The sequence below is a fragment of the Nuphar pumila genome, chromosome 6 (assembly GCF_984573655.1).
Source record: "Nuphar pumila chromosome 6, dmNupPumi1.hap1.1, whole genome shotgun sequence".
In the NCBI taxonomy this organism is placed as follows: Eukaryota; Viridiplantae; Streptophyta; class Magnoliopsida; order Nymphaeales; family Nymphaeaceae; genus Nuphar; species Nuphar pumila.
In genome coordinates, this window is record NC_143254.1 from 90539233 (window position 1) to 90567025 (window position 27793).

The following is a 27793-nucleotide window of genomic DNA, read 5'->3' on the forward strand; positions in this document are numbered from 1 at the left end:
TGGCAGTCTCCTCCTGCTCCTCTTCTTCCCACCTCCTCCTTCCTTCCTCCCTCTCTCTCTCTCTCCTTTCTTTTACCTTTTTTTTCATCTGTGTTACTATCTGGTCTGAACCGTCTGATAGACCTGGATCTGAATTGGTTCAGACCCAGGTCACGATTCTACATAATGTTGAACATGCCAACCGAGCATGAGAATCACCTTCTCAGGAGACTCTAAGGCCACGTTTGAAAGAGAGAAAAACTCTCGTAGAAAAAGAAAGTTTTGCCTATAAGAGTTTTTTATATGAAAAGTTTTCTAAATGAAAGTTTTTATTTATTTTTTTAGCATGAGAAAAATAGAGTGAAAAAATGAGAGAGGAGGAGGGTGGTGGTGATGCTGGTGGGTAGTGGTGAGATGGTGGGTGGTGGTGGTGATGGTGAGATGGTAGGTGATAGTGGTGGTGGTGAGATAGGGGGTGAGAAGTCTAAAATTAAATTTTCTCTTGGTAGAAAATTTCACCCTCTTTCTTAATGAAAAAGTGTTTTTAGATTGAAAAGGTCAAAAAAATTCATACGGATTTCTCATTTTGCATCACTTTTCTTACATCTTTGCCCTAAATCACATGTTCTGGGAGCAGCCGAACAAACCCTTAGTTTCGGATGACCTTTTAAAAAAACCTTTTCATTTATTTGGCCCCCAATGTCTCAGAGATATATTTCAATGATTTTTAATGTGTAACGACGGCTTTTTGATATATATGTAGTGACATTTAGGTTTTCAATTCTTATCATTTGAGAGGGAAAGATAGAAACACTCTCATCTCGGTTTATAAATATTATAAAAATGCCTTCATCCTTGGGTAATATAAAATATTTTATATTAATTATGTTATATTAAAATAAAGGACTTTCCAGAAAAAAAAAACTTTTGAAAGGGTCTAAAGTCTCTTCATACACATGAATTTGACACAGGTAAATGGTTCTGTGTCATGAATGACATGTTCAGACTTGTGTTTGACACATTTTGGTTCTCAACACGACTGTGACACCTTCTACAATGTTTCAAGTAAGCTTTAAAAAACCAACGGGGATTCGCTTGTCTGACAGGAGCAGTTAGTGTACGTCACCGTTGGGACGTTGCAGGTTCAAAACTCAATGCTATAATTGTATTACTGGTAAGGGTAGCCCCAGCTTGCTTTTTTTTTTAAAAAGTAAGCTTTAAAACAAACTTTTATCGTGAAGGGTCTCCAACGTTGACGTCATGATTTTTAATATGTAACGCTAGTTTTCTGACATGTAATGACATTTGCCTTTTCAACTCACGTCATTTGAGAGGAAAAGAGAGAAACACTCCCATCTCTTGATAAATGTTCCAAAAATACTCTCACCCTTGGATAATATAAAATAATTTATATTAATTGTGCAATGTTAATAATATAAAGGACCCCTAGGAAAACATCTTTTGAGGGAAGCGTCTCAAAGAGAGAGGACATGTTATTTTTAATAGATAATGATGATTTTTTGGCATGTAAATATGTTATTGCAGTTACTTTTTCAACTCACATTACTTGAGAGGGAGAGGCTCCCATCTTACTTTATAAATAATATAAAAAATACTCTCACAGGTAAGCAATATAAAAATATTTTATGTTAATTATGTTAGATTAATATAAAGGGATTAATAATGGTTACTAATAAAGATATGAAATTAATGAGCTAAAAATCATAGGTGCAAGTTGTATCGACTCAATCTAACCACGTATATGTGTTCACCATGGTTTGTTTGCTAAGGATCAAGCCTTGGATAGTGCTTTTCTAATGTAAAAATGTAATGTTTTGAGTTATGAAATTTTGGCACATTGTGGGCCATTGATTTTTGGTTTCCTTAAAAAACTAATTACTTGACATAATCACATGATTCAAAACAAGTTTTTTACTAAACAAACCATGTTTACCTGTTTTTTTTTACAAGTTAAGATTTTTTCTTAGATCAAACCTTACCATGTGATTTAGAAGATTTGTTAAATAAATGAATTTTGAATCATGTGATTATCATAAGTAAACAGATTTTTTAAGAATTTTAAAAATCAATGGCTTATAATGTATTAAATTTTCATAACTCAAAAAATCATATTTTTTAATCCAAATAACATGATCTAAGGTTTGATCCATAGCAAACAAACCATGTTAAACACGTCTATACGTGGTTAGATTGAGTAGACAAAGCATGACCCTACCATTTTCAACCCAACAGTTTTGTACCTTTAATAGCATATATAGAAGGGTTTAATATTTTGTGTTATTGAAAGCAAAAAACTATTGAAATGGAAATAATAGCTTCAAGCTTTACCTACTCAATTCTACCGTATAGATGTGTTTAACATGATTTGTTTGCTAAGAATCAAATCTAAGATCACGTCATTTCGATTTAAAAATATGGTTTTTTAAGTCACAAAATTTTAGTGCGATTGATTTTTGAAGACCTTAAAAAACCTGTTTATATAATATATATATATATATATATATATATATATATATATATATATATATATATATATATATATATATATATATATATATATATATATTGGGTCACCGTGTCATACTTTTCAACATTACGACAAATCAGTATCTCGTTCACGAATCATGTACATTTATCCCTGTGACATAGTTTAATAGGGGAACATGAACACAATCCTTAAAAGGGACAAGGTTTGACAAACTTTTGGTGGATGACGTTTAGAAGACGGTCCAAGGGACTGAGCTCAGCTTAATGAACTGGAGCATACTAGTGAAGAAATTTCTTTAGAGAGTCATAGATAGAATTGCAATTTGGTTCCTTCTCAATTCTTAAGCTCATCACAGAAATATCATTTTGCTGAGGGAATGACCACTCCATGTTGGGAGCCTGCCAACGACATCACTGGTGCATTCGCACAACCACATTCACTACTTTAAAATTAGCACAGAAAATATGCTGTGGCATGAATGCATGACAAGAAACAACCAAAATAAATGACAACGCTTCAATGCTTGCATATCTAACAACCGAAAAGTATCGTATTAATTATAGCATTCAGAGAAGACAGAAAAATGCCATGCAGAAGCTCGTGCTGAACATCTTTATATTTACTTTGTTCACAAAATATTCACAAAAGTACTTTGAGAAACAAATATCTCCATCTTTAGATAATATGCCTTGAACAGCATTCGAACATTCGTTGTCCATGGATATATTTATACTTGTTGAGCTACCATCCCCACTGCTCCAAAATTTGGGAGAAAGATGTTCATTTTGCACCATCACGGAAAATATGGACTTTAAAGTCACATTTTTCTCGGATAAACTCAAAGACACACGCATCTCCTTTCTCCAGGTGATTTTCATCAACGAAGGTGCACCACCCAGCACTCAGCGATCTTTTTATGTGCTGCCCAGTTTTTATTCTCTTGATGCATTTAACTGACCACTGCATACCAACAGGGTTTTCAAGCTTCACCAGATGTCCTCCCTTTGGCAAATTTACATCTGGAAAGTCATTTGGAATATGCTGAGTAAAACAAGATAGAGTACTCTTTTGTTAGTTCCACGTTTTGACCTGACTGGTAATCAAATCTCTTGAATTCTATTCCAATCGTATCTACACATCTAACCATCAATCGAGAAAAGATGAATTAAACATCATAGGCTATATTTCAGGCTAAATTATTTAATACAGATTAATTTTCATAACTGGCTTGGTAAATCACTAGACTCCTTGGGTTACCAAACTCTCAGTGTCGTTATCTTCACCTATATATATATATATATATATATATAGAGAGAGAGAGAGAGAGAGAGAACCTACCCACTAAAAAACATGCCAAACCTACCCAATAGAAAAATTTTGGTGTTTTTTTCAAATTTCTGACTGTACAGGTGTTCAGTATGATTGATTTTAATAGAAATCGACACTTGGATCATGAATTTTGGATAGAAAAATGGTATTTGGAGCCTCAAAAATTTATGAAAATTGTATGCCGTTGATTTTTGAAACTTATAAAAACCTAGCCATGTAGAAGAATTAAATGAGCCAAGAACTGATACATATAAAAACAAGCATATAGATCACATCTGTAGAGTCGGAAGTTTGAAAAAAAACAGCAAAAAATCAATAAAACGTGTGGTGGGTAGGTTTGGCATGTTTTTAGTAGGTAGGTTTTCATTCCTATGTATATACATATATATATATATATATATATATATATATATATATATATCATTTCCTGGTAAAATTCTCCATAGTTGCAGTAACTGTAGGAATGTTTTAGGAAATGGCTTATGGTTATTACTGCGTGTTTCACATTAAACTCATGCTTCATCCAAAATGATTTTAATCAAAGACAATCAATGCTAAATACTGGATTAGAAATCTATTGCACGTTTATAGGTTTACTACCACCAGATGTATAACAGAGATATGGACTTTTGTTAAGAGACAAGGACCACTTACAATGCTACGGACATTATAACCATGTGCCTTTGGAGGATATTTAGATGAAATCTCCCATTGTGAAGCTGCCCTTTTGAGATGGATTCCACCAAGAAAGCAGAAAACAAAAATTGAAAGGTGGTGGTACTTCTTGACAGGAGTTGAAGGGAAACCTACATCTGTCTATCCTGGAAGAGAAGAAAACAACTCAAATTCGAACAGTATGGAGTGATGAAACTAAAGGCACCTAGTGAAGATATGCTGTTGCCTACACCTATGATGCAACAAGATTCTAGTCAAGTGGTACGTTGATTAATAACTGGTGGGGGTCTGCCTAACCCCAGCTTGCCTTTCAAAAGAAAAAAGAAGATTCTAGTCAACCTTGTGAGTAAGCACCTGTACTTACCCGTGATCATGCATGCGAGTAAGCATGTGCACTTACAAGTAATCATGCATGCGAATAAGCTAATCTGCAGGGATATTTCCAGCTTCTCCCCAAAGTTGCCTAGTAGATTACTATTCCGTGCTTGTGAATAGCTATCTTATGTATGGACTGGTGTTCCCCCGTGAGACTGATAAACAGATCATCTTTCGGGATATGGAACTGACCTTGGTCAGATGTCTATCCTTCTCACCCCCATCTTCTGCCCTTGCTTTCTATGCCCCACATGGGCTCTGGGGCTTGGGCTGTGAAGACAGATCTGGCACTGGTGCTGATCCGTCATGTGTATTCTTATATGGAAGAAGGCTGACTCATGCCATTTAGGATGGATCATTCTCTCTACTCACAGCTTGCAGGGCTCACATTTTCTGATGGTCAGGGAACAGCCGATGATCAAACCGAAGTAGATAACTTGTGCTCAGTTGGCCATACAAGACTAGACCAATAAGCTAGTTTAAGACTTTCACAAGCAAGTTACATGCCTTGGTGATAGCTAACTTTAAAAATGATCCACATATCATGAGCCATCTGTTATACCGATGGATGTAAAGCTGAATGTCACTAATTTGGCTTGGCAAGCAGGTTTTTATGAAAGAGACAATCAGCATGTTAGTCAAGCAACCTTCCAATCATCCGTATCTCAAGTGTCCTACTTTTTCTTTGGTTAGATATTTTTCCCCACCTACTGTTCTCTAGTAAATCTTGTTCTACAAAGAGCAGGGTTGATAAACAAGTTGAAACAGCCTGGGTTTACTTTACTCTGGCTCAGCTTGTTTTGGCTAACTTTTTATGCAAGCCACACACACACACATGATTGTGAGACTACCTGAAGTAACTGAACCAATCAGCCCTTATATGGATTTGGCCATTAAACATGATGAGCTTGTAAAATAGTCCCCTGATCAGCTTGATGCACTTTATGAGGCCAAACATTCGCATTAGTGAGATGAGTTGTGAGCAACTTGGTTGGTTTACCAGCCCTGTGCAACAGAGAGCCTAATATCTGAAGCTAGAACCAGAGATGCAAATAGAGCTTCACGTCTAGTCAGCATCTATTCCAAGGTTATCTGATAAGGTTTTCTGGCCAATTATTTGTTGGATTCTAGTCAGATTTTGGTAGCTTGTGAAGCTTGATTCAAGAGACAACATCAGATTAGGTTAGATTTAATCCAAAACGTGAACTAGCTCAATAGGATTAAATCCATGTCCAAAACTTATTGCAACAGATTTACACATTTTGATCCATTGTATTACTTGGTCAAATCTAAAACACATTCAGTCTGTTGGCCTCCCACACTAGCCAGTTATAAGATTGGAGTTCACAGCATGACCTGGCAATATTTTCAAGGAAATTGAGCAGCACTGTCTTTATACTCATGCTTTTCTATTTCCGCTTTGATAATCTTTTATATTTTTACATAAGCAGAAAATTTTATATTCTTTTCTTCCTGGTACTCTTTTTACTTATTTCCTTTCAATGATTCAGTTCAAAGAGGCTCAACAATTTTAAAAGAGTCCAAAAGATTCTGCGTGACAATCACTAATGATTTATTTATTATCTATATCTGTAAGTTGTTGATCACGCATACATTTTGCACTTTTATTCATCTTATTTTATGCATGATCCATGTGAAAATCGATTTAAAAACCCATTTTTATTGTTAGTTTTGAGAAACCGCATTGAAATTGAATTTATCGAAAAATCATGAATTTCAAGCTTTGCCCTGCGTTTTTAGTGCTTTTATTAGTTTAGAAATTTTCTTAATTATATTTTAATTAGGTTAGGTTTTGATTAAATAATTTTAATTAGTTTAAGAAGTTTGATTTTCAGAAAATAAAACATGTTTTTCTAAACAGGGTCTTTTTCAAAATTATTGAAAACTTTTGGACTTGTTTTGAAAAATATGATTTAACCTAATATTATATTATAAATAGAATAGTTCAGCAAAGAGGAGACGTTTTTTCAGCAGCCCTCTTGCCCCCTCCTTCTTGCCTCCCTCTTCTCTCTCTCCCTTGTTCGCTTTCTCTCTTTTGCCGATTTCTTTCTCTCTTACTCTCCTCTTCTTCTTCAAGCTTCAAACACTTTCGTCATCGACAACCTCTTTGATGCAGAGCAGGAATGGACCTGGATCCATACAGCGTGACCCAAGCCGAGAACCGGATCTACACTCTGGGAATCGGATCCAAGCAATGGATCCAATCCAGATATTGGTTCCAAGACATGGGGAAGAGGTCCCGTTACGTGCCAATTCCAGATCATGAGCCCAGAGAGTACGGGACGGACAACTCCAGATCCAGCAGCACACCGGGGTGGCATCGGGTCCGGGGCCAGACCCGATACTCGGATCCAGCCAAAAGCCTTTAAAAACCCCTCTAGGGTTTCGTGCAGAGGACAAAGAAAATTGAGAAACGGCAGCAGCAGTTGTTTTCTTTCCTGCAGTTCTTTTATTCTTTATTTTTTTTGTTTGCAGCCTTTCTTCTGACAGTTTTCCCCTTTCAACAGCTTTTTCCCTTCTTTGTTTTATTCCTGTCAGTAGTTTAATTACATTAGATTGTTTTGCATTGTCGTTGGTGGTATTATCATTGTTTAAATTCAGCCATTTGTTTCAATCAAGGTTTTCATTGAAATAAAGTTTCACCTTTTTTGGTCGGTGGCATTCAAGTGGTCGTTCATGTGTGTTAAACGACGTGAGGTCGTTTTCGGTGGGCCTTTACCTTTCTCTTTCTGCATATTGCATGAACACTAGAATCGTGTTCTGTCAATCAACGTCAAGGAACGATTAAGCCGAGTTTCTGTGGTTGCCATTTGCTATCTCTGTGCCTTGCACGACGTGGGAGTCGAGTTCTTCCATTCATCACCCAAGAGCCGCAACAATTGGCGTCCCCTGCATCAAATGGTATCAGAGCATCGGGCATCCTCCGTCGCCGGCAGCATGCCACCAAATGTGAGGAACGATCCGGCGAAGAGAAAAGAGCATGACACTGACAACGAGGGTCAAATGTCGCGAATGATGGAAATGATGACCCAAATGGACGAAAATCTGTTGTGCGTCAGCCGGGATGTGGCCAGCATGTCGAAACGACTCGATGGGGTTGAAACTCGGATCATGGTCATCGAGTCGTGGATAGAGCCACAACCAGTGACCCCACGTCAAAGGGGTTCGGGAGTGGTCGGTGATGTTGTCGACCTCATTAAAGTTGCGGCAGTCGGCCCAGACCAGCAAATCTGTCAGCCTGTCCATGCCATCACTGCGACCTCGGTACCTTCTCAACACCCAGATTCGGCTGCGGTTCACACAGCTGATCCACCTCTGATGACTTTGGGCAGCCGACGCCCATCAGCCCCTGCGTCGCAGGTCGACCCGGGCCTGCTGAGTCCCAGCATCCCATTGGGTCCAATCGCAGGCCAGGGTTCGTGGACTCGGGCCACAGGGAACCCGTCACCAGCCAGACTTGGCTAGCAGGGCCCCAGCATCACGATGGGTCCTGCCGACCAGGTGGGTTCATGGCCCTCCATCATGGGGGTCCCGCCACAGGCCAGGTCCGGACTGCAGGACCTAGCCTTATCGGCTCGACCCGGGAAGGGCCCCCCTTTCCTCCCTGAGTCCGTGCATGGATGCCATCTCGCAGCACTCCCGCGAGCGGGAGCAGGTGGGTCCCACTATATTGGGCCGAATCCGAGAGGGTTCGGACCTGAGTTCATTTCAGCAAGGGCCAGACCCGATTCTCGGAAACCATTTTTCGGGTTCCAGGGAATGGGTCCAAGCCCCGAACCTCATCACCCAACTTACCCAGTTGGGTTGGGTTCGCGGTTCGCCCCGAACCAGACCCAACCCTTTAGTTTTGACCCACGAAATGGATCCAGTGCCGACCCAGACCCATATCGGACCCGAACGGAGCTCCAGTTTGAATTTGAGTCGGGTCACAACCAGGCCCATAATCATATGGATCGTGGATCGAGTTCAAACCAAGCCTTCTATCCCCACAACTCGATCCCCGATCCAACCTATCCAAATCTGAGTCCGACGAGTAGTTTAGGACTTGACCTGATCCAGATCCAATCGGGTAATTCATCCCAGTACTACACTACCCAAACCCAATACCCTTACCAGGCCCAAGCCTTTAACCCAACCCAGATCCAGAATCCCGTACCAAACCCAATCCACTGCCTCTACCCTAATCCAACCTATAACCCAGACCTGTGTTAAAATGTACTCATCAATTATTGTAATTAGATATATTTTATATATATAAAAGATGATACATATACATATATGGTATATATGTATATGTATCTTCCTAATTATATATATATATAATATATATTTTTCTATATTAGTCGTAGGGGTAGTTTTGTAACACCCCAAATTTCAAACTTGCGAACCTTTTCAGAAAAACAGGCAAGAGACTAGATATATTTCTTTCCTTCAGAGTTTGTTTATGAAATCAGCGGAAGATTTTTCTTTGATAAATTATAAGGCAAGCTGACAACTTTGGGCACGTTAACTAAAAGAACCAAAACTCACAAGATTCAGATATCCTAAGGGAAATCCGATACAAACCCAAGCGTCCAAGACGCGAGCTAAGAGCAGGAAGAAGAAGTCTTGAAGTCATCTTGCAATCGCGCCATCGCCCGTAGTGTACCTAATCATCACATGTACCCATAGAATGGGTTAGTTTCGCGAAAAACTAGTAGATGCACAAGAGAGACTACAAGAAACTGAATTAAGTATATTTAATTCAGTAGGTTACGCAGTTTAAAGCAGATATGCAGTTAAACAGGTAAGCAATGCAAGCAGGTGAATAGTGCAAACGCGTAAGTAGTACAAGCGAATAAGTAGTGCGAGCGAGTAAGTAGTGCAAGCGAGTCAGCAGTGCAAGCGCGTAAGCAGTGCAAATGCGTAAGTAGGGCAAACAGTAAGCAGTTTAAAGCAAGTAAGCAGTGCAACTGACCAACGCAGCATACGATCCATTTGATCATAAGCTGTGAATTACTACGCAACAAGCTTGTCCTCGTTCCTAGAACGAGGTCTCTGCATCTAATCACCATCAGGACATCGTTTGTAACTCACTAGTCACTACTTCTAACAAACGCTTTGTCCTGAACAACCTTAATCTATTCTCATCTCTCAAAACCTTACGCGACCAACTGCCACCTGTTATGACGCACTAAGGCGTCATACTTCCTCAGAAAAGCCCACCCTTCCGTAGAAGGTCCAAAACATATCACTAACTCAAATCACTAACGATCTGATTCTCACATCTAAGCCCTGCATGTAATCATGCTAGAACAGAAAGCCGAAACTATGAATTTATAGTTGGCTATCACAAACAATCTCAGAAGATAGTCACAGCTCACCATAACTTTTTATGGTAAGCGAAAACACAAGATCCACGTCGGATCGTTCGGTTCAAGAGATATACGACCGGACAAGAAATTACCACCCTAGAGGGTATACCTGATCGTGGACCCTACACTTCCTCACAGGAGTTCACCGTCTTTGCGGCTACCCGTTTGTGGACAGTGTACATCCTCACAGAGATCTCCCACTCTAGCCGGGTCACCTGTTCTGGGAAATGTATAACCTCACAGCGAAACCTTTGGGAAGCCGGTCCCCAACAAATGCCATATCCAATGAAAATCATTGCGATACACGCATCAACACAAATGACCGCTCTCAGGGTCGATATCCACTAATACAAACAACAAGATCAACGCCGGATCACCTGGTCTGGGAAATGTATAACCTCACAAGGAATTCTGCCCTAGATGGTATACCTGGTTTTGGACCATACACTTCCTCACAGGAGTTCACTGCCTTTGCGGCTATCCGTTCATGGACAGTGTACATCCTCACAGAGAATCTACCACTCTAGTCGGGTACTTGATCTTGATCATACACGCCCTCGCAGATAATTCTTTGGAGATCAGGTCCTCGACAGACGCCCTACTCAGTGATACATGCGTCATTAATCGACTGCTCTGAACCATTGACCGCCTCGGGGTCAATAGCCACAATATGGGCACAAGCATGCATATCAACAATATCCATCGTATCACTTCACATAGAAGCACATAATCCTACGCATCGTATTGTTGCCACAAGGAATATTGTAATCCTCAAATAGGCCCTCAAAGCATGCGTAAACGACACGTGAGAACGCGCAGATGTGGCAATCCAGTTGATTCTATGGGCGAAGAGTAACTAACTCTACCCGTCAGCCAAACAAAACAACTGAATAAGACAAGCACTCATAACAATGCTCGTAAAACATATAATTACCATAAAATGGCTCAGTCCATCAACAAGTAATTAAACTAATCGTAAGGCATAAACCATTACATCACAAGTCATTCATAAGCAATCATACGGCAACAGTTATATCACAATATGTAAGCAGCTTATAAGACAAGCGGTCACATCAATCCTAGTTGCCACCAGTTCGTAGATTACGAGTTGTATACAATCACATCAATCATAAGAGATGCAAGCCAACAAGTGCTATGCTACAATAAGCACCAAACAGTTCGACCAAGGGATAAAGCAAGTCACGTGCTAATATGTAGCAACTGGCATAATGCTATTATTATAAGCATTTAACTAGTATGAGAAGCTCCTTATTACTCCGCAAAGAACTGCGTAAACAGTTTAACCAACTAGAGTAACGCCTTGACAGGCGTGCACAACTCAACGAGTAGCATACTGAACTATCAAGCAAGCAAGCGAATTAGTAGTGCAAGCGAAGCAGTAGTGCAAGCGAGTCAATAGTGCAAGTGAATCAATAGTGCAAGCAAATCAATAGTGCAAGCGAGTCAGTAGTGCATGAGAATCTCACGACCCAACGACCAGTGTGAACAGACCTTATGTTTCGATAATTACGAACCTGCGAGTACGCGCAGGCAAAACGTAGAACCAACTGAGACTAGTTCGGGCGTCTGTTATTCTATATATTTTCAATAACCCGAATAGCTAGTTGAGTTCACTCCAAAGGGACGGCTTTAGCCAAGAGAGGATTCCCCAAAGGAGGCTGTGCCACAGACGCATCCAACTTCTGCAGAAGTGTTGAGCTAACTAATGTAGCCCCTTTCCCCTAACTCCAATGACTGGGGAGGCCGGATCGTTGCCCGTAGGGTGGTTGTTAACAACCTGTCCATTGGAGTTTGTACCGCTCTGTCCTCTCCCTTGACAGACACATAGAAGCGAATAGGTACGTTAGGGGTTGCTTAACTAACGACCCATTCTATGCTGTAGTCTTTAAATCACTCGAGCATCTTGCCTGTGAAGGCGAATGTGAGGTCATTTATGTGATTGCAGCATTTTGCATTTAGCGTTGTTCGAGGTCGCACGATCATCTCATCCGATCAGCGCAATACTAGACGTGTCGTGCACGACTACAAGTACTCTAGGATGAAGGGGGTATAGCTCCTCAATAGAAGCCTCAACAGGAGTGTTTCACAAAGATGTAAAGTTTATCAACTTTACTTTATCTTTTGAAACAACAGTACCTTGTGCCAACATTATGCATGTGATTATCTCGAATCACATTTGCTATCGGGGTATCGACATGTCTCGCATGACTCGATACTGACCTCGATAGACGGGATACGGGTTTCTCAACAGAAGACCCGCTAAGAAGTTCGCTCGAACCCCCAATTCGGGATCACCCGAGATATGCCAAAAAGGTGAGCAGAACCAGCCAGTCACATCCTGCCAAATGTTTCGATTTGGAGCAGTCTTTGATGCTTTTGCCCAGCTCCCTAAAATCTCAAGTCGACTCTGCAGGACTGCGCACACGAAGAGCCAGGATCCTTATGAGGTATCCCTCTCCTTAGACGAGAGTGTATCGCCAGCTCCCGACTGAACTCTTGTCACAAGAGGGAGTGATAGATGTCTCTTGCATCCTCCACAAGGATGCCTCAAACGCGTATGCAATGAGCGAATACCTAAGCGTCATCTGCAATAGCAAGGCAGTAACAACACATGTGCAAAAGCAAGAGCCTAGCGCAAAGTGCGACGGCAAAGTAAAGACCGTAAGCAGAAGTGCAACACAAAACCTGTGCGTGATGCGCGACGGCAAAGTAAAGGTTGTAAACAGGAGTGCAACGCAAAACCTTTGTGCGATGCGCAACGGCAAGGTAAAGGACAAGGATCGCGAAACTGCGTCCTTGAGTTAAATGCGTACTCATATAAATATATATATATTTCTATATATATATATTTATTTAATGGTCCCTTTTTAGTTAATTGAACTTAATTCAATTGTCCAAGTCTTCCGTGCAATCTTCCCCTACCTTTGAGAGTTGCAAGCTTGTTGTCGTCCGCGAATGTACGCGATTGGCGGCTCGGGTCGCGGAGCGCGAGCAGGGTCCGTTGCATGAGCTACAAAAGTAACAATCTTAGCAAGCTAATACCAAAAATAGAAGGTCAGGGGCATTGCCGCCGTCCTGACGTAAGGAAAGCAGAGGCAGGGCGTGCACATGCGCACCTGCTATAAGCGCAAGAAGCAGGGGCAGGGGCAGGGGCTGCGAGCCCCTGCTGACTTGCTGTCAGCGGACTCCGAGGAGGCAGGGGGTTGCACCCCTGCCCTCATAAAGCGAGGGCAGGCAGGGTTGCGCCCCTGCCTGACAAAGTAGAAGAGAGGCAGGGTCAAAGCCTCTGCCTGTCAACAACGAACGGAGGCTCGCCTGATGCCAGGGAAAAGCGAGGCGAGGGGGCTTGCCCCGGCCCACCGAAAAACAGTGAAGAGGCACAGGCAGGGCTCGACCCCCTCCCCCGTCAAAACAACGAGCAGAGAGGGGGCTCAGCCCCTCCCCTGCCAACACAAAGAGCAGGGAGGGGGCTCAGCCCCTCCCCTGCCATGATAGGGAACAAGGAGCAGGGATGAGGGGCTCGACCCCTCCCTTGCCGTAACAGAAGCAGGGAGGGGTCGTGCCCCTCCCCTGCCATAACAGAAGCAGGGAGGGGTCGTGCCCCTCCCCTGCCAAACAGAGGGAACAGAGAGGAGGGGGGGCGAGCCCCTCCTCTGCCGTAACAGGAGGCAGGGAGGAGGGCTCGGCCCCTCCCCTGCCTTGTCAGAGGAAAACAGAGAGGAGGGGAGGCGAGCCCCTCCTCTGCCGATATAGTGAGCAGGGAGGGGCTCGGCCCCTCCCCTGCTAAGATTGGGCAAAGGGAGGGGGTTCGACCCCTCCCGTGACCCCACAGGGAGTAAGGAGTAGGGAGGGGGGCTCGACCCCTCCCCTCCTAATAGTGGCACAGGGAGGGGGGCTCGGCCCCTCCCTTACCAAACACAGCGCAGGGAGGCGGCTCGAACCCATCCCTGCGCAACAAAAAGATGAGGGAAAAAGAGAGGGGAGAAAATAGGAGGAAAGAGGGGCGTACCTGGTGGTCGCCGGCGGCGGCAGCATCGGCGTCGGAGGGAGGTCGCAGGTGGCGGCGGGTCGGCTACGCAGAGGAGCGAGACGAGAGAGACCGAGAGGCGGTGAGGGAGAGAGAACGAGAGAGCAGAAGAGGGGAATGGGTTTCGTATTTGAAACCCCCCCTTTCTCGCTGTCTTTAGAAAGTGCGAGGGAGGCGGTGCCCCCATTTGCGTCCGGGGCGGGTCCGGGTCCGGGTTCGGGTCCGGACCCGACCCAAATCCAAGCTTAATTAAAAAAAAAAATTCTGTTTATTACAAGTTTAGTCATTTTACCTACTTTTACGCATATTCCATTTTAGAATATTATTGTATTTTTTCTTTTATTTTTATTTTTCTTTTTTATTTCTAAATTTATTTTTTGAGGTTTGCGCCACATTGGAGGACTCCCCAAAGAGTCGTTGGGGAGCCCCCAACGGTCACAAATGTGACCGTTGGGGGCTCCCAACGACTCCTTTGGGAGCCCCCTATGTGGCTCCTCAAAGGCTTATAAATAGGGGCTTTCCCCTTGTATTTTTTACTTCTTGGAGGAGCTTTTGCTCCATTGTAATGGGTGTTACACCCTTCTTCTCTTCAATAATATTAACTTATGCCGTATAGACATTTTTGCCCCTTTCGTGGGTTTATGTGTTAGCACATTATATGCTTGTGTTTTCCCTTTAGTGGGTATATCCGCACTTCATATGCATGTGTATTGGTTCATTATTGAACCTAATGTATTCCAAGTCGTTTTCTTACATGGTATCAGAGCAAGGTTGGGATCGAGCTGCTCTTTGTTGCATTGGGAAGCGTGTTATTCAATAAATTTTACTGAAATATTGTGAAGTTCTCATTTCTCTCTTTTGTTTCTTAAAATTATTTGGTATGCATTATATTTCTTAAGTATTGTGCATTATGAAGAATTAGATATGTTTTGCATATGTGTTCTCCTTGACATTATGAGTTTGGGTTCTTAACATTTTATTGAACTTTTTTTCATATATTATTCTCTTTCCTATGTCTTTTCTTGAAAAATAAGTCTTTTAAGAAAGTTATGTTAAAAGTAAAATGTTTGTGAGATATGTAGCATTGCTCACATACTCTCATCATAATTGTTGGTTCGTATTAAAGGTATGTGTTTATCCTCTAAAATGTCCTATATGAGGCTTTTCGTAATATCATGTGTCTTTGAAAAATGATTGACATATATTAACTATGAAAAATTCCTTATTAATTTTTTATTTTCCTACCTAATGAGTTCTTTTTCATATGAGCAATATTTGATTAAGAAGGCATTTTATAATACCGGTTGAATTAAGTTTTAAAAATGATCTCATGAAATATGGTTATTCTCTTTACATTCTTCAATTCAATTTCAAGAATATGTTTTTATTATAAAATTTATGGTCTTCATTAATGTTGCATACTTATTACATTAGGAGTTGGTTATAATCTATTAAGTCATATGTTTTTAATAATATTATGAATTTTTGTTTATAGATTTATGCCATAACGCAATCCTATTATTCTTTTTTGTTGGGATTTTCTCCACTTTAATAAAGTTTTCCCTCTTCCTTTCGTATGTACCCTCATTTGGGGATTTTTTTTTTTGGATCTCTCTTTGAGAGGCCTTTTGATCCTTGTGAATCTTCTTATGAGTATATACTCTTTGAGAAGATTTCATGATTGTTATAAGCTTCTTTTTAAATAACAATATTGGTTTTTATGAGACTTTTTAAATATTACCATATTTATGAATGCTTGAGAGCTCTCTCTCTCTCTTTTCAATAAAAAGATGTTTATATTGCCTTCTTTAAGGCTTGTTTTGTCCCTTAGTGGACTTGTGATATTGTTTCTTTTATCGTTGCAAGTGCTTCCGCAATATCTTGTTACATGTCCTATATTTGCTCATTTAAGATTATTGCTATTCTACATCTTGGTATGCATATAATTGCAATTTATAAAGGCTTGATTTGATTCTTGGATTATTCCAAATCCGTTCTCACACATTGCTTTTCATGTTGTGTTTATTAAGTCTTTTGATAATGATCATGATTGAACAAAATTTCGTGTTTATGCAAAATTATTGTTATAAGGCATATTGTTGTGATTAATTATGTTGGACCTTTGAATCAGCCCTTTTTGTAAAATCACATATTTGGAAAATGATTTCCCCAAGTGTTCATTGCCTTTTTATGGCATTTATTTTTATCCATCATAAGTTATATGATGCATCAATCTTTTTTTATGGTCTTATTGTTATATTAGAGATGATTGTTGAGGTGAGGTATGGGCACCTTGTGTTATGTCATTTTAGATTGTCCACTTGCCATATTAAAGATGGTTGTTAAGGTGAGTTATGGGCACCTTGGGACTCTAAAATGATTTGTTATATGATCTCTAATTATGAGTGTGTCACTCGTTTTCCCTTTTTTGGCCATTGATCTTATGAATGCTCTTATTTATATATAAATGTGATGGATATATGGTGTTTGAAACCTTAAATGTTTTAAGGTATATTAAAATCAAGGGTTTTGGGACTATTGCCCAGCCTTTTGTTGTTTATGAATCTTATGAGTGCATTTGCACATTTGTGAGTTCGTGTTTTGTGTTTTTTGTGCACAAGTGTTTCAAGTGTTCTTGTTGTGCGTATGTGCACGTATTTATTTTCAAAAATATTGTTTTATTGGTTATATTCAAGGTTTTATCTATATGTTTGTCATTACAAGTTTTATTGACTCAAAAGTCTTCTCCTTTTATACCTCTTATCTAAGTGTCATCATATGTAGACAAGATTTTTATTACACCTTTGTGTGTTGGTAGCCCTTTGTTGGCTTTGTTCTCTTGGTCTAGTAGATGAACACACTTGTCTTGAGTGTTATTATATGTAGACAAGGCACGTTGATTCACACCATGGTGTGTGATTTTAGTCCATGTTGGTATTTGTGTCCTTATTCTAGTCGCTGAAATGTATGCCCATGGTTGGCTTCTTTCGCTCATTTCAAGTGTCATTTTATGTAGACAAAAGATGTATTGTGTTTTAGCCCATGGTTCGCTTGATACTCTTGTTCTAGTAGCTGAACATACTTGATTCTGAGTGTCTTTTAAAGTAGACAAGAGATGCTTTTGGTCCATGTTGGCGTGTATTCTCTTGTTCTTGTCGTTGATACACTCATTTCAAGTATTATTACATGTAGACAAGAGGTATTTTTACACACCTTTGTGTATATTTTTTGGCCTTTAATGGCATTATGGTTATGTTCTTGTTCTAGTAGCTTATACACTTGATTTGTGGGTTTTAGAGAACTAATGAGGTAATTGCTTGTAGTAGATGAACTATTGTTGAAATTTGTGAAATTTCATTCATATTTTGCCTTTTAAAGATACAAAAGAATCATATCATTAATATGCATATTTTAAAATCAAAATTTTTGGCATTTAATCTATATATTAAGTGTTTATGGTTTTGTCCACCTTTGTATTTAATATGCAAAATGAATTTTTATAATTGCAATCATTTGAGTGAGATGTTCCTAAATGTGTAAGATTTCCTACTAAAATAGAGAAATGTGTAGATTATGCATTGCAAAATGAGTGAATAACACCCATTAATTCATACCTCTTTATAAGCTTCTTATGAAGCCTTTTATGAGTGAAATATATTTTTCCACCTCTCTTGTGTGTTTGACCACTTTTGTGGTTTATTTTGCCCATTAGTGGCCTCTTGTGTATGTGCGTGCTTCCGCGCTTACTCTTGGAGATTTTGTCTCTCTTGTTTGACACTTCATTATAAGCTTCTTATGGGGTCCCATGGCAGACCATTGTTTTATTCCCCATTGAGGGGTTGTGTTTTGTCCATTTTTAGAGCTTGTGAAAGCATTATGCATTCTTGTAATTCGTTTTTTCTCTCTCTCTTTGACATGATATATGATTTTGAAATATTGGTTTTCTAAATTTTCTTTTCATGCTAAAGTAATTATCCTATCATGTGCTTCAAATTACCATGCATAAGTTATATTTTTGCATCATTGTTTTGTGGGTGAGTCACCCGATATGGTTTTGATTAATTCATCTTGTTAGGAATGTTTCATTTGAGTAAAGTGCAAAGATATTTTTTACTTGTTTTTTTGTTGTTATTCCACAGGATCTTGGAGATGGGATAAAAAGAAGTACCTTGGATAGATCGGGAAATGTGTTCACCATTAAAAGACAATTGAAGGAAGGCATTTGCAAATTTCAATGGCATCCTTACCGAAGCCTCTTGGAGTCTTGCGACTTTTTTCAATCTTTTTGTTTCCCCACACAAAGTTTGAGGGGGGGTGTTAAAATGTACTCATCAATTATTGTAATTAGATATATTTTATATATATAAAAGATGATACATATACATATACGGTATATGTATATGTATCTTCCTAATTATATATATATATAATATATTTTTCTATATTAGCCGTAGGGGTAGTTTAGTCATTTTACCTATTTTTACGCATATTCCATTTTGGAATATGATTATATTTTCTCTTTTATTTTTATTTTTATTTTTATTTTTATTTTTATTTTTATTTTTTATTTCTAAATTTATTTTTTGAGGTTTGCGCCACATTGGAGGACTCCTCAAAGAGTCGTTGGGGAGCCCCCAAGGGTCACAAATGTGACTGTTGGGGGCTCCCAACGACTCCTTTGGGAGCCCCCTATGTGGCTCCTCAAAGGCTTATAAATAGGAGCTTTCCCCCTTGTATTTTTTACTTCTTGGAGGAGCTTTTGCTCCATTGTAATGGGTGTTACACCCTTCTTCTCTTCAATAATATTAACTTATGCCTTATAGGCATTTTTGCCCCTTTCGTGGGTTTATGTGTTAGCACATTATGTGCTTGTGTTTTCCCCTTTAGTGGGTATATCCGCACTTCATGTGCATGTGTATTGGTTCATTATTGAACCTAATGTATTCCAAGTTGTTTCCTTACAACCTGAACTATCCAGTCCCTACCCACCTAGAGCCCGAGACCCGGCAGCCCCATCCCCCTTACTTTGCACCTCCTGTCATACTAGTGCCACAACGCCGACCACAGATGGCTCCTGCCCACGGACCAGCCAGATCGAGGCAGATTCAGCAGGGACCAGCGCGACCAGAGCGCCGACAACAGGTTGTCAAAATTCGCCAACCCCAGCAGCCAGGCGAACAGGACCACAAAGATGCAGCAGTATGGGATGATGACACCTTTTGGAACAAGCATCCTGCAGGAATGGTGGAGGCCCGACAACAGAGAGCACCAGAGCGCCCCTCCACGTATGGGGTGAAGTTGGAGCTTCCTGAGTTCGAAGGTCGGTTCGATGCGGAGCAGTTCTTCGATTGGTCATATGTCGTCTAGTTCTTCTTCGACTACCACGATGTCATCGAGCACCGTTGTGTCTCCCTAGCCTCTACTCGGTTGAGAGGCCTAACACAGACATGGTGGGTTGAGCTGCAGAGGTCAAGGGAGCGACAAGGATTAGAGCGCGTACAAACTTGGGAAGAGATGCAGCGGTTGATGCAGTCTAAGTTTGTGGCGTCTGATCACACCGAGAGAGCCTATAATGAGTACCTGACCTTGCGTCAAGGCACCAATACTGTGGCGGATTACACTGCTGAGTTCCATCGTCTTTCTCTACGAGTGCAGATCGAGGAAACCGCCCGCCAGCAGGTCACGAGGTATATTTCTGGTCTTCGTCCTGCTATTTCTGACGACTTCAGTTGTATCACAATTAAGTCATTGGATCAGGCAAGTAGTTATGCCATGAATGTGGAGGAGAAACTGAAAAGGAGGCAGGAACATAGGACATCCCGTAGTGATTAGTCCAATCAACCCAAGTCGAGTTTCCCAACCAGTGGAGCGAACTCCCCTAGGAAAGAGGACTCAAAGTCCACCCTTGGAGTCGACCCTAGCAAACCCGATCAGTCTGGACCCGCGTACTATATCAGATCCAAAGGTAAGCCCAGTGAGTCCACCGTTCGATGTTTTAGGTGTCAAGAGTTAGGTCATATTGCGTCCAAGTGTCCCACCATGACTAAGAACATTCATCTCGTAGAGGGCATTGTTGAGTCCGCGTCCGATAGTGATAACGAGGGTGAATCGCCTGTTGAGGGAAATGAAGAGATGAAAGTCGTAGAGTTCGATAGCAGCCTTGAAAATTAGCTTAACCATCCATCATGTTTTGACCACATCCCGAGAGTCGACCCCGACAAAATGGTTGCGGAATAATATTTTTAGAACCCGGTGCAACTGTGAAGGGCGTGCATGTGATGTTATCATTGATACCGGAGCATGTGAGAATATGGTGTCCGAGAGTATCGTGTCCACCTTAAACTTGAAAACAGAAAAATTGTCCCAACCCTATAAAATGGCATGGTTCACGAAAGGGAACAAGATACTCATCACCCTGCGTTGCCTAGTTCGATTCTCCATGGGGGAGCATTACCATGATGAAGTGTGGTATGATGTGGCCCCTATGAGTGCGTGTCACATCCTTTTGGGACGCCACTGGCAGTTTGACCGTAAGACCATCCATGATGGTCGTAGGAACACGTACACATTTGTCTTTGAGAGTCATAAGACAGTTCTTCTTCCCACCAAGGAGACCGGGTTTCCCCGGCTCACGCGCCTAGTAGACCAATCTTACCTTCTTGAACTGCCCGAAGATTGGCACCATTCTCCTATATCTACTATGTTTGATCTAATTGCTCACTGTGGAGACAACAAGTCGTCAGAGATGACTTTTCCCAACCAAAGGAGAATGATGTAGAGAAAAAATGGACCCGGATCCATACAGCGTGACCCAAGTCGGAGACCGGATCTACACTCTGGGAATCGGATCCAAGCAGTGGATCCAATCTAGATATTGGTTCCAAGACATGAGGAAGAGGTCCCGTTGCGTGCCAATTCCAGATCATGAGCCCAGAGAGTATGGGACAGACAACTCCAGATCCAGCAGCACGCCGGGGTGGCATCGGGTCCGGGGCCAGACCCGATACTCGGATCCGGCCAAAAGCCTTTAAAAACCCCTCTAGGGTTTCGTGCGGAGGACAGAGAAAATTGAGAAACCGCAGCAGCAGTTTTTTCCTTTCCTGCAGTTCTTTTATTCTTTATTTTTTTTGTTTGCAGCCTTTCCTCTGACAGTTTTCCCCTTTCAACAGCTTTTTCCCTTCTTTGTTTTCTTCCTGTCAGTAGTTTAATTACATTAGACTGATTTGCATTGTCGTTGGTGGTATTATCATTGTTTAAATTCAGCCATTTGTTTCAATCAAGGTTTTCATTGAAATAAAGTTTCACCTTTTTTGGTCGGTGGCATTCAAGTGGTCGTTCCTGTGTGTTAAACGATGTGAGGTCATTTTCGGTGGGCCTTTACCTTTCTCTTTCTGCATATTGCACGAACACTAGAATCGTGTTCTGTCAATCGACGTCAAAGAACGATCAAACCGAGTTTCTGTGGTTGCCGTTTGCTATCTCTGTGCCTTGCACGACGTGGGAGCCGAGTTCTTCCATTCAGCACCCAAGAGCCGCAACAGTTGACATCCCCTGCATCACTCTTCCTCTTCGTCGGGGAAAGCATGGATGCAGCTGGATCAACCATCTTCTCTTCTCAACCCCTCCATCGGAGGCGAATCACAGTTTGTCTTTTCTCCCCCATCTCCGTAGCTTAGAATCATACCATCGCATGCATTGTCTTTGATTTTCGCATCTTCATTGCATCTAGTATAGTCTGGATTTTAAGTAGGATGTTTTGTATTATAACAGGTCTCATATGTATCATATAGATTAGTTTACAGATTTTTGTTTGCTGCCATATTTGATCGATCTCCTAGCTAGCGTAGATTAGGGTTTTAAATTTTAATATTAAATTAGTTTTAACAATTTCTGTTACTGTTTATTGGTTGCTTAGAAGTTAAGCTTCAGTATTCAGTCCACACACAAATCAAGAATCACAAATCAGCGTCAACCATGAACTGTCGTGTTTGACGCTGGGCCATATCTAGTGTATTTGACGCTGAATGGATCCTTTTGTTGCAATATGTTTTTTTTTTCAGCATAGAACGAATTAATAAAAGTGTGTTCAACGTTGATGTGTGTGAGTCCTGATTCACACAGATCAGCGTTGAAGCTGCAAACATCAGCAAGATCGTCCAGTCAATCTGCGTATAACCAGCAAAGCCTTGAATTTAATTTTTTTTATCTAGTTTGGAGAACACGCTAATTCATGTGTGGACAAGAGATCGAAATTAATCAGTCATTACAGTGAATAGTTTGATTTTGTATACTGTTTAGTATTAGGTTTATGTTATTTAGATTCCTTTTAATTAACGCTGCGTTGATTGCTTTCACGTAGCATGATATTTTGTTTTATTTTGTTAATAAGTTAGATGTGTATGATGATAGGTTAATTAATTGATTTCATATAGTATAGCCAACCTAGTTTACATAGGTTAGTTGATTAACGTTTTTACATAGCATAGGTTAGATCAATTAATGTCAATATAGGTTAGGGTGTTTGATTTTTACATAGGTTATTCAATTAAAGTTTTTAGTTTTGTTTTAACGTTTTCTGTTCTGTAGTAATTAATTGACTTTGTTTTTTTATATGTTAGGTTATTTGCTTTTTATATAGGTTAGTTGTTTGATAGGTTAGTCCAGCAACGTTTTAAGTTGTTTGCAATTAACGTTTTTAGTTCTTTTTTTAGTTTCTTTACAACAAGGTTTGTTTTGGTAGTCTTCTTCTTTTTGAATTAATTCAAGTTTAGATTCACATTTCATTTTTTTTGCAGTTAAGTTGCTAAATTACTTTAATTTATATAATTGTCTAGTTAGATTAGCGTGTATTTCAATTAGATCAATGAGTTTCATTACGTTAATTTTCTGCATTTAAATTCACATTTTTAGGCATTTCATTCTAATTAGTTCAGTTAATTGCTGACACATTTTTATTTTAGTTCATGTCCCGTGTTTATGTTAAATTCATTAGTTCATAGTTAGTTTCTGGATTTGTTTCATAGGTAGTTAGTTTGTTATGCTCTTTCGTCCTGTAGTGAGTTTATTACTTGTCCAGTTAGCCGAGATCTTCGTTTTGCTGAAGTTTTAGTTCATTAAATCATAGATTTAGTGTAGTTTTGTTCGTCGTACTGCTTTGTTTTGTATTTTTGCAGGGAAGGGTTGGACGTGCGGTAGAGCCCTTTTTGTACCCTAAAAGTGCCCACTGAGTTCCCCTCAAGCTCTCAGAATTGCTCTCAGGGAGCCCCCTCAGAAAAGCAAAAGTTCAAGAAAACATGCATTACCTCAAGAAGGGACAAGAAGACTCGAAGCACTGAAGCCATGTCTTTTCTTTTTAAACTAGGCTTTTATTTTATTTAATTCAATTCATTGGGTTGTATAAGGCTATTTTTTTTGTTTAAGCCCTCTGTGTAGGACAATATTCTTTTAGTATTCTTGTATTTAATTATTTTTTTTTCTTTTTAGCAATAAAGAGTAGTGTAGTTGTGTGTTTAAATACAAGTATTTCCCGTTTCCTGAGTTCGACCCGGACTCCACCACTCGTGCGAGCCAGTTTTTATCATTTGGTGTCTAGCTTTCACGCTTGTTTTCCTTAAAAATATTGTTTTAAAAATCATTTTCATAAAACTCACACCAACTGTCAACCTTTCAATCTGAATCTTCAGGGTTTAAAAGGATGAAATAAATAAAACTTCTTCAATATCCAATGTAATTTCACAAAGGAGACCCACTTTCTTCTTTGCTCTCTCTCTCGAGTAGGAAGTCCTTTTGCTTCATTATTGATAAAAGTTTCACTCTTGCTTGATTGTATGCTGCTAGTTGCTATTGGAGCTCACTACCGTCTTTAATTTGCTAAGAGTATTTTTTCTCCAAATAACTTTGATTAGTAAAGAGGAGGTCCTTCACATTATTGGAATGCAGTTGTCAACTTATCATTGCCAAAATCTAGAATCAACTCCCATTGTTCATCTATACCATGTCTCATGTTGAATAAACTGTCTATGCATGCTAACTTGGCATGCTTTGGACAGCATCCTTAGGATAGCATGGTAGAAGCTGTCAAAAACCACTTCACAGTTTTGCAGGCCATACTGCTTTCATATATTTGGGTTGTTCTATCACAATTTTTCCTCATTGAATCTCTCTACCATCGCCATTAGATCTGAGGCTGAAGAACACCTTGAACCTAAAACTTTGAAATTCTAATAAGGAGTATGAGAAAGAGGTAGCTATCATTGAGGGAGGTAAATCTTGGAGGTTAGCAGGTTTGGAATCTTGGTGATTAAAGTTAACATGGCACCATCATTAAGTGAAGCTTAAATAATAGCAAGCAATCAATGTAAAGTGAACATGGAGCTTCTGTTTGTCTTTATTTGGAGGTAAGTTGTTCTCTTGATGCCAATATAACATCTTCACCCTCATTTTCCTAGCACGTCTTTGATTTGGTGAATCAGTAATCAATCTGAGTCATATAAAGGACCTCTTGAATTCATCTTGACCTTCACTCTGCTCACAAGATGTAGATTGGAAAAGGCAGTTCTGCATCTCTTTGTTTTGAATCACGGCATCATGGTTTTCCTTCCTGAGGTGTTTGTATCGTGGCAACGTGGTTATCTTTCCAGGAATATATTTTATCTCTTTATAAAACTAATATAGATCCTCTCAGTGTATGATGGTACATATTAGGTGCTCTGGGCATTCTATGTGATGCTGCACTGAGACATGGAAGAATCAAACCATGGTTGACACATTCTTCTAATGGTTTCCTCTTAGTTAGCCAAAGGTAGATTTGCTTGTTAGCCATACATGCTTCACCAATTACCCTTTCTTGATCATGGGTAGCACAAGTTCCATTTACAGGGGGATTTTAGGGTTTCGTATGGCACTACAGGCTGATATATGTGACTTGCGGCTTTGGTTTCCAGAGAGAATCACTACATGCTCAGAGAAGGGAGAGAGCATGCCCTACATTTGTACGTCATTGAGCTTTAATCTGCATCAAAGGCTGCATGAGGATTTTAGTTTGTCGTAACATTCCAACAGTTCTTGGATTTTACTGGGTAAAATTCTGCCTCATTCTTTCTTGATTAAATATTATTTTCTCTGTCTATTTCAATATAAAGATTTCACTTTTGCAACTCAATACACATTCACCTCAATAATTTTTCACTTCCTATCTTATGCAAGAAGATTTATATAACCATCAGATGCTATTTAGTCCTTCACAAGAAGCTTCACTCTTGTTGTCAGTAGTAACAGCTAAATCGTCCTTGAAGCCTAAACTCTACCACCTGCCAGATACTGTTGAACAAGCCCATTCTTTAACAGTTGTCATCCCAATTTTTCTTCAACATTATAATAGAATACAAATCCATGATCTAAATCCTTGTAGTAACAAGCTCTTGTAGTAATCATGGATAAATGGATTGTGCTGTTCTTGTTTTAATAGTTGGCAGCATCTGACCTATAGAACAAGCTCATTGATGCATTTTTAAGTTTTCCCTATTTATCAAACACTCAATTCACTCCTCCTCACCACCTACTAAGCGACCCATGAAATATATCTACAACCTTTCAGGATGCATTAACAACTATACTATGATAGAAAAACAGAGAAAATAACCTTCACAAAGCATACCAAGTGAAAATAAAGGATAATGAAAGAGCATAATTCTCTAACCAAATAGGAAGAAGCATGTGGCACAGTCTGAATCTCAGTCAGATGGGTGGTCCTTCACCATCGTGTAGAATTCAACCATTTCAGAGCTTCAAAACAGAACTATGCCTAAGTCGATATTCTCCATCTCAGAGATAGCAAGAACAATCTTATACCAAATAGAAATATTATCGCCATAGCAGTGAAGGCTTACCAAAACTTGACGAGTGGACTTTGTCACCAACTTCTTGAAAGATGGATTAGTGGTCTTGAACGAACACGCTGCATCCCATGCTTTGACTCCTAGGCTTTCTTCCTTTCTGGCCTCATCACCGGATCGGTGCTCTCTCTTTCTTCCAGGGGCTTCATCAGGAACCAAATATGTTCTGAGGTTTGCAGAAGAGTTACCAACATTGAAATTCTTCTCACATGAGCTTTCGTCAAAAATGGTGACGGTAAAATGTAACTCTCCATCATATTGGAAAACCAAGAAGTCCCCTGTTTCCAAGTCGTTTCCCTCAACAAATTTCTTCCACCCTTTGCAAAATACCATATCATTGCCCCTCTTCAACAATTCAATATCCCAACATCTACTGGCATGGTCTTTGATCACAGCTCTTCGAGATTCTCTAATTGTTAGCTGCTTCAGAAATGCAGGTGGTATTTTCTGTGAACAAATAACTAGTAAACCTTTATCATCAATTTAACAAGGATATTAACAGCAAGGAATGCTTTTTTTCAACAAAGAAAAATAGAAGAGGAGAAAAGGATTATTGAACTATTAAAATATGAAAACAAAAATTAAAAAATAAGGCAATGTAAATAAAAGAAAATTGTGAAAATATGAAAATAGCACGTTAAAAACATGAAATACAATACGCAATAAACTTTCATTTTTTTTTTCCAGCCCATTCTTATGATAGTACACACAACCATTGTTTTTTGGTAGTACAAGGAAACATCTTGACCAACATAAGCATTTATTCATAGAAGATGGGGATTGATAATGTTAAAGAAAAAAAGAAGGAAAACCATCACCAGGCACTCGTGAAAATCTCCCATCAACACTTTGAAGAAGTGAGGCTTCTTCCATGAACATTCCTCTCTTCCAAACAGTGGATTTCCGTCTCTTGGCTTCTGGCCTTGGAATTCGAATACCCGATGGTTCCCACCTTCGGTTTTGCAGGTAAAGAGGAGGCCTCGTTGCGTTTCATCTTCTTCTCTGCCGTCGTTGGAGAAGCAGAAAGACATAGCACCGCTTGTATTATAAGGATGGAGTTTGGTTTGGCCTTTTGAGAGCATTTGCAGTTCTGCACCAATTCTTCAACGGAGCATTTTACAGCATTTAAGAGGACAGCAATCGCCAACGTGAAAAGAGGGTACACTTGAAACAGCCAGATACACCGATCTGAAGTCGCCGATGGTCTCTGTCTCGGGACCCACATGCTATCATCGTCGTTGATGGAGATGTATGTGGGTCCCACTCTCACATGGCTCGCCGATCTCAAACGGGATGTGCATGGTGAAGATTGAATACGACCGACCCTTAAATTCTGACTTTATTTTTTAAGGCAAACTGGGGTTAGGCAGAGACCCCTACCAGTTTATTGAATATGTGAGAAAAGGTAGGTACTGTACTGTTCAAAAATGGGGTGCCGGTCGGGGTGATTCTTCAACAACGAGTCACCGGCGCACCGCCGCTCTAGCCATTTTGACCGGCACAATTTAAAGAAATCAGAGTGAAAAAAAAATGAGAGATATTACGTGGTTTGGCTAAATATAGCCTACGTCCACGGTTAAGAGATTTCACTATATTTTATTATAAAGCA

General features: G+C 40.0%; 1 protein-coding gene across 1 annotated transcript; it reads right to left on the bottom strand.

Annotated features, from left to right (window-relative positions):
• Positions 1 to 3089: 3089 nt before the first annotated feature.
• LOC149835119 (B3 domain-containing protein Os03g0212300-like) lies at positions 3090 to 27049 on the bottom strand. The gene is made up of 3 exons (XM_090010412.1): positions 27003 to 27049; positions 26179 to 26631; positions 3090 to 3529 (listed from the first exon to the last, which is right to left on the bottom strand). The coding sequence occupies exons 1-3, from the start codon at positions 27024 to 27026 to the stop codon at positions 3269 to 3271; spliced, it is 738 nt and encodes a 245-aa protein (XP_089866538.1). The 5' UTR covers positions 27027 to 27049; the 3' UTR covers positions 3090 to 3268.
• Between the last annotated feature and the right edge of the window lie 744 nt (positions 27050 to 27793).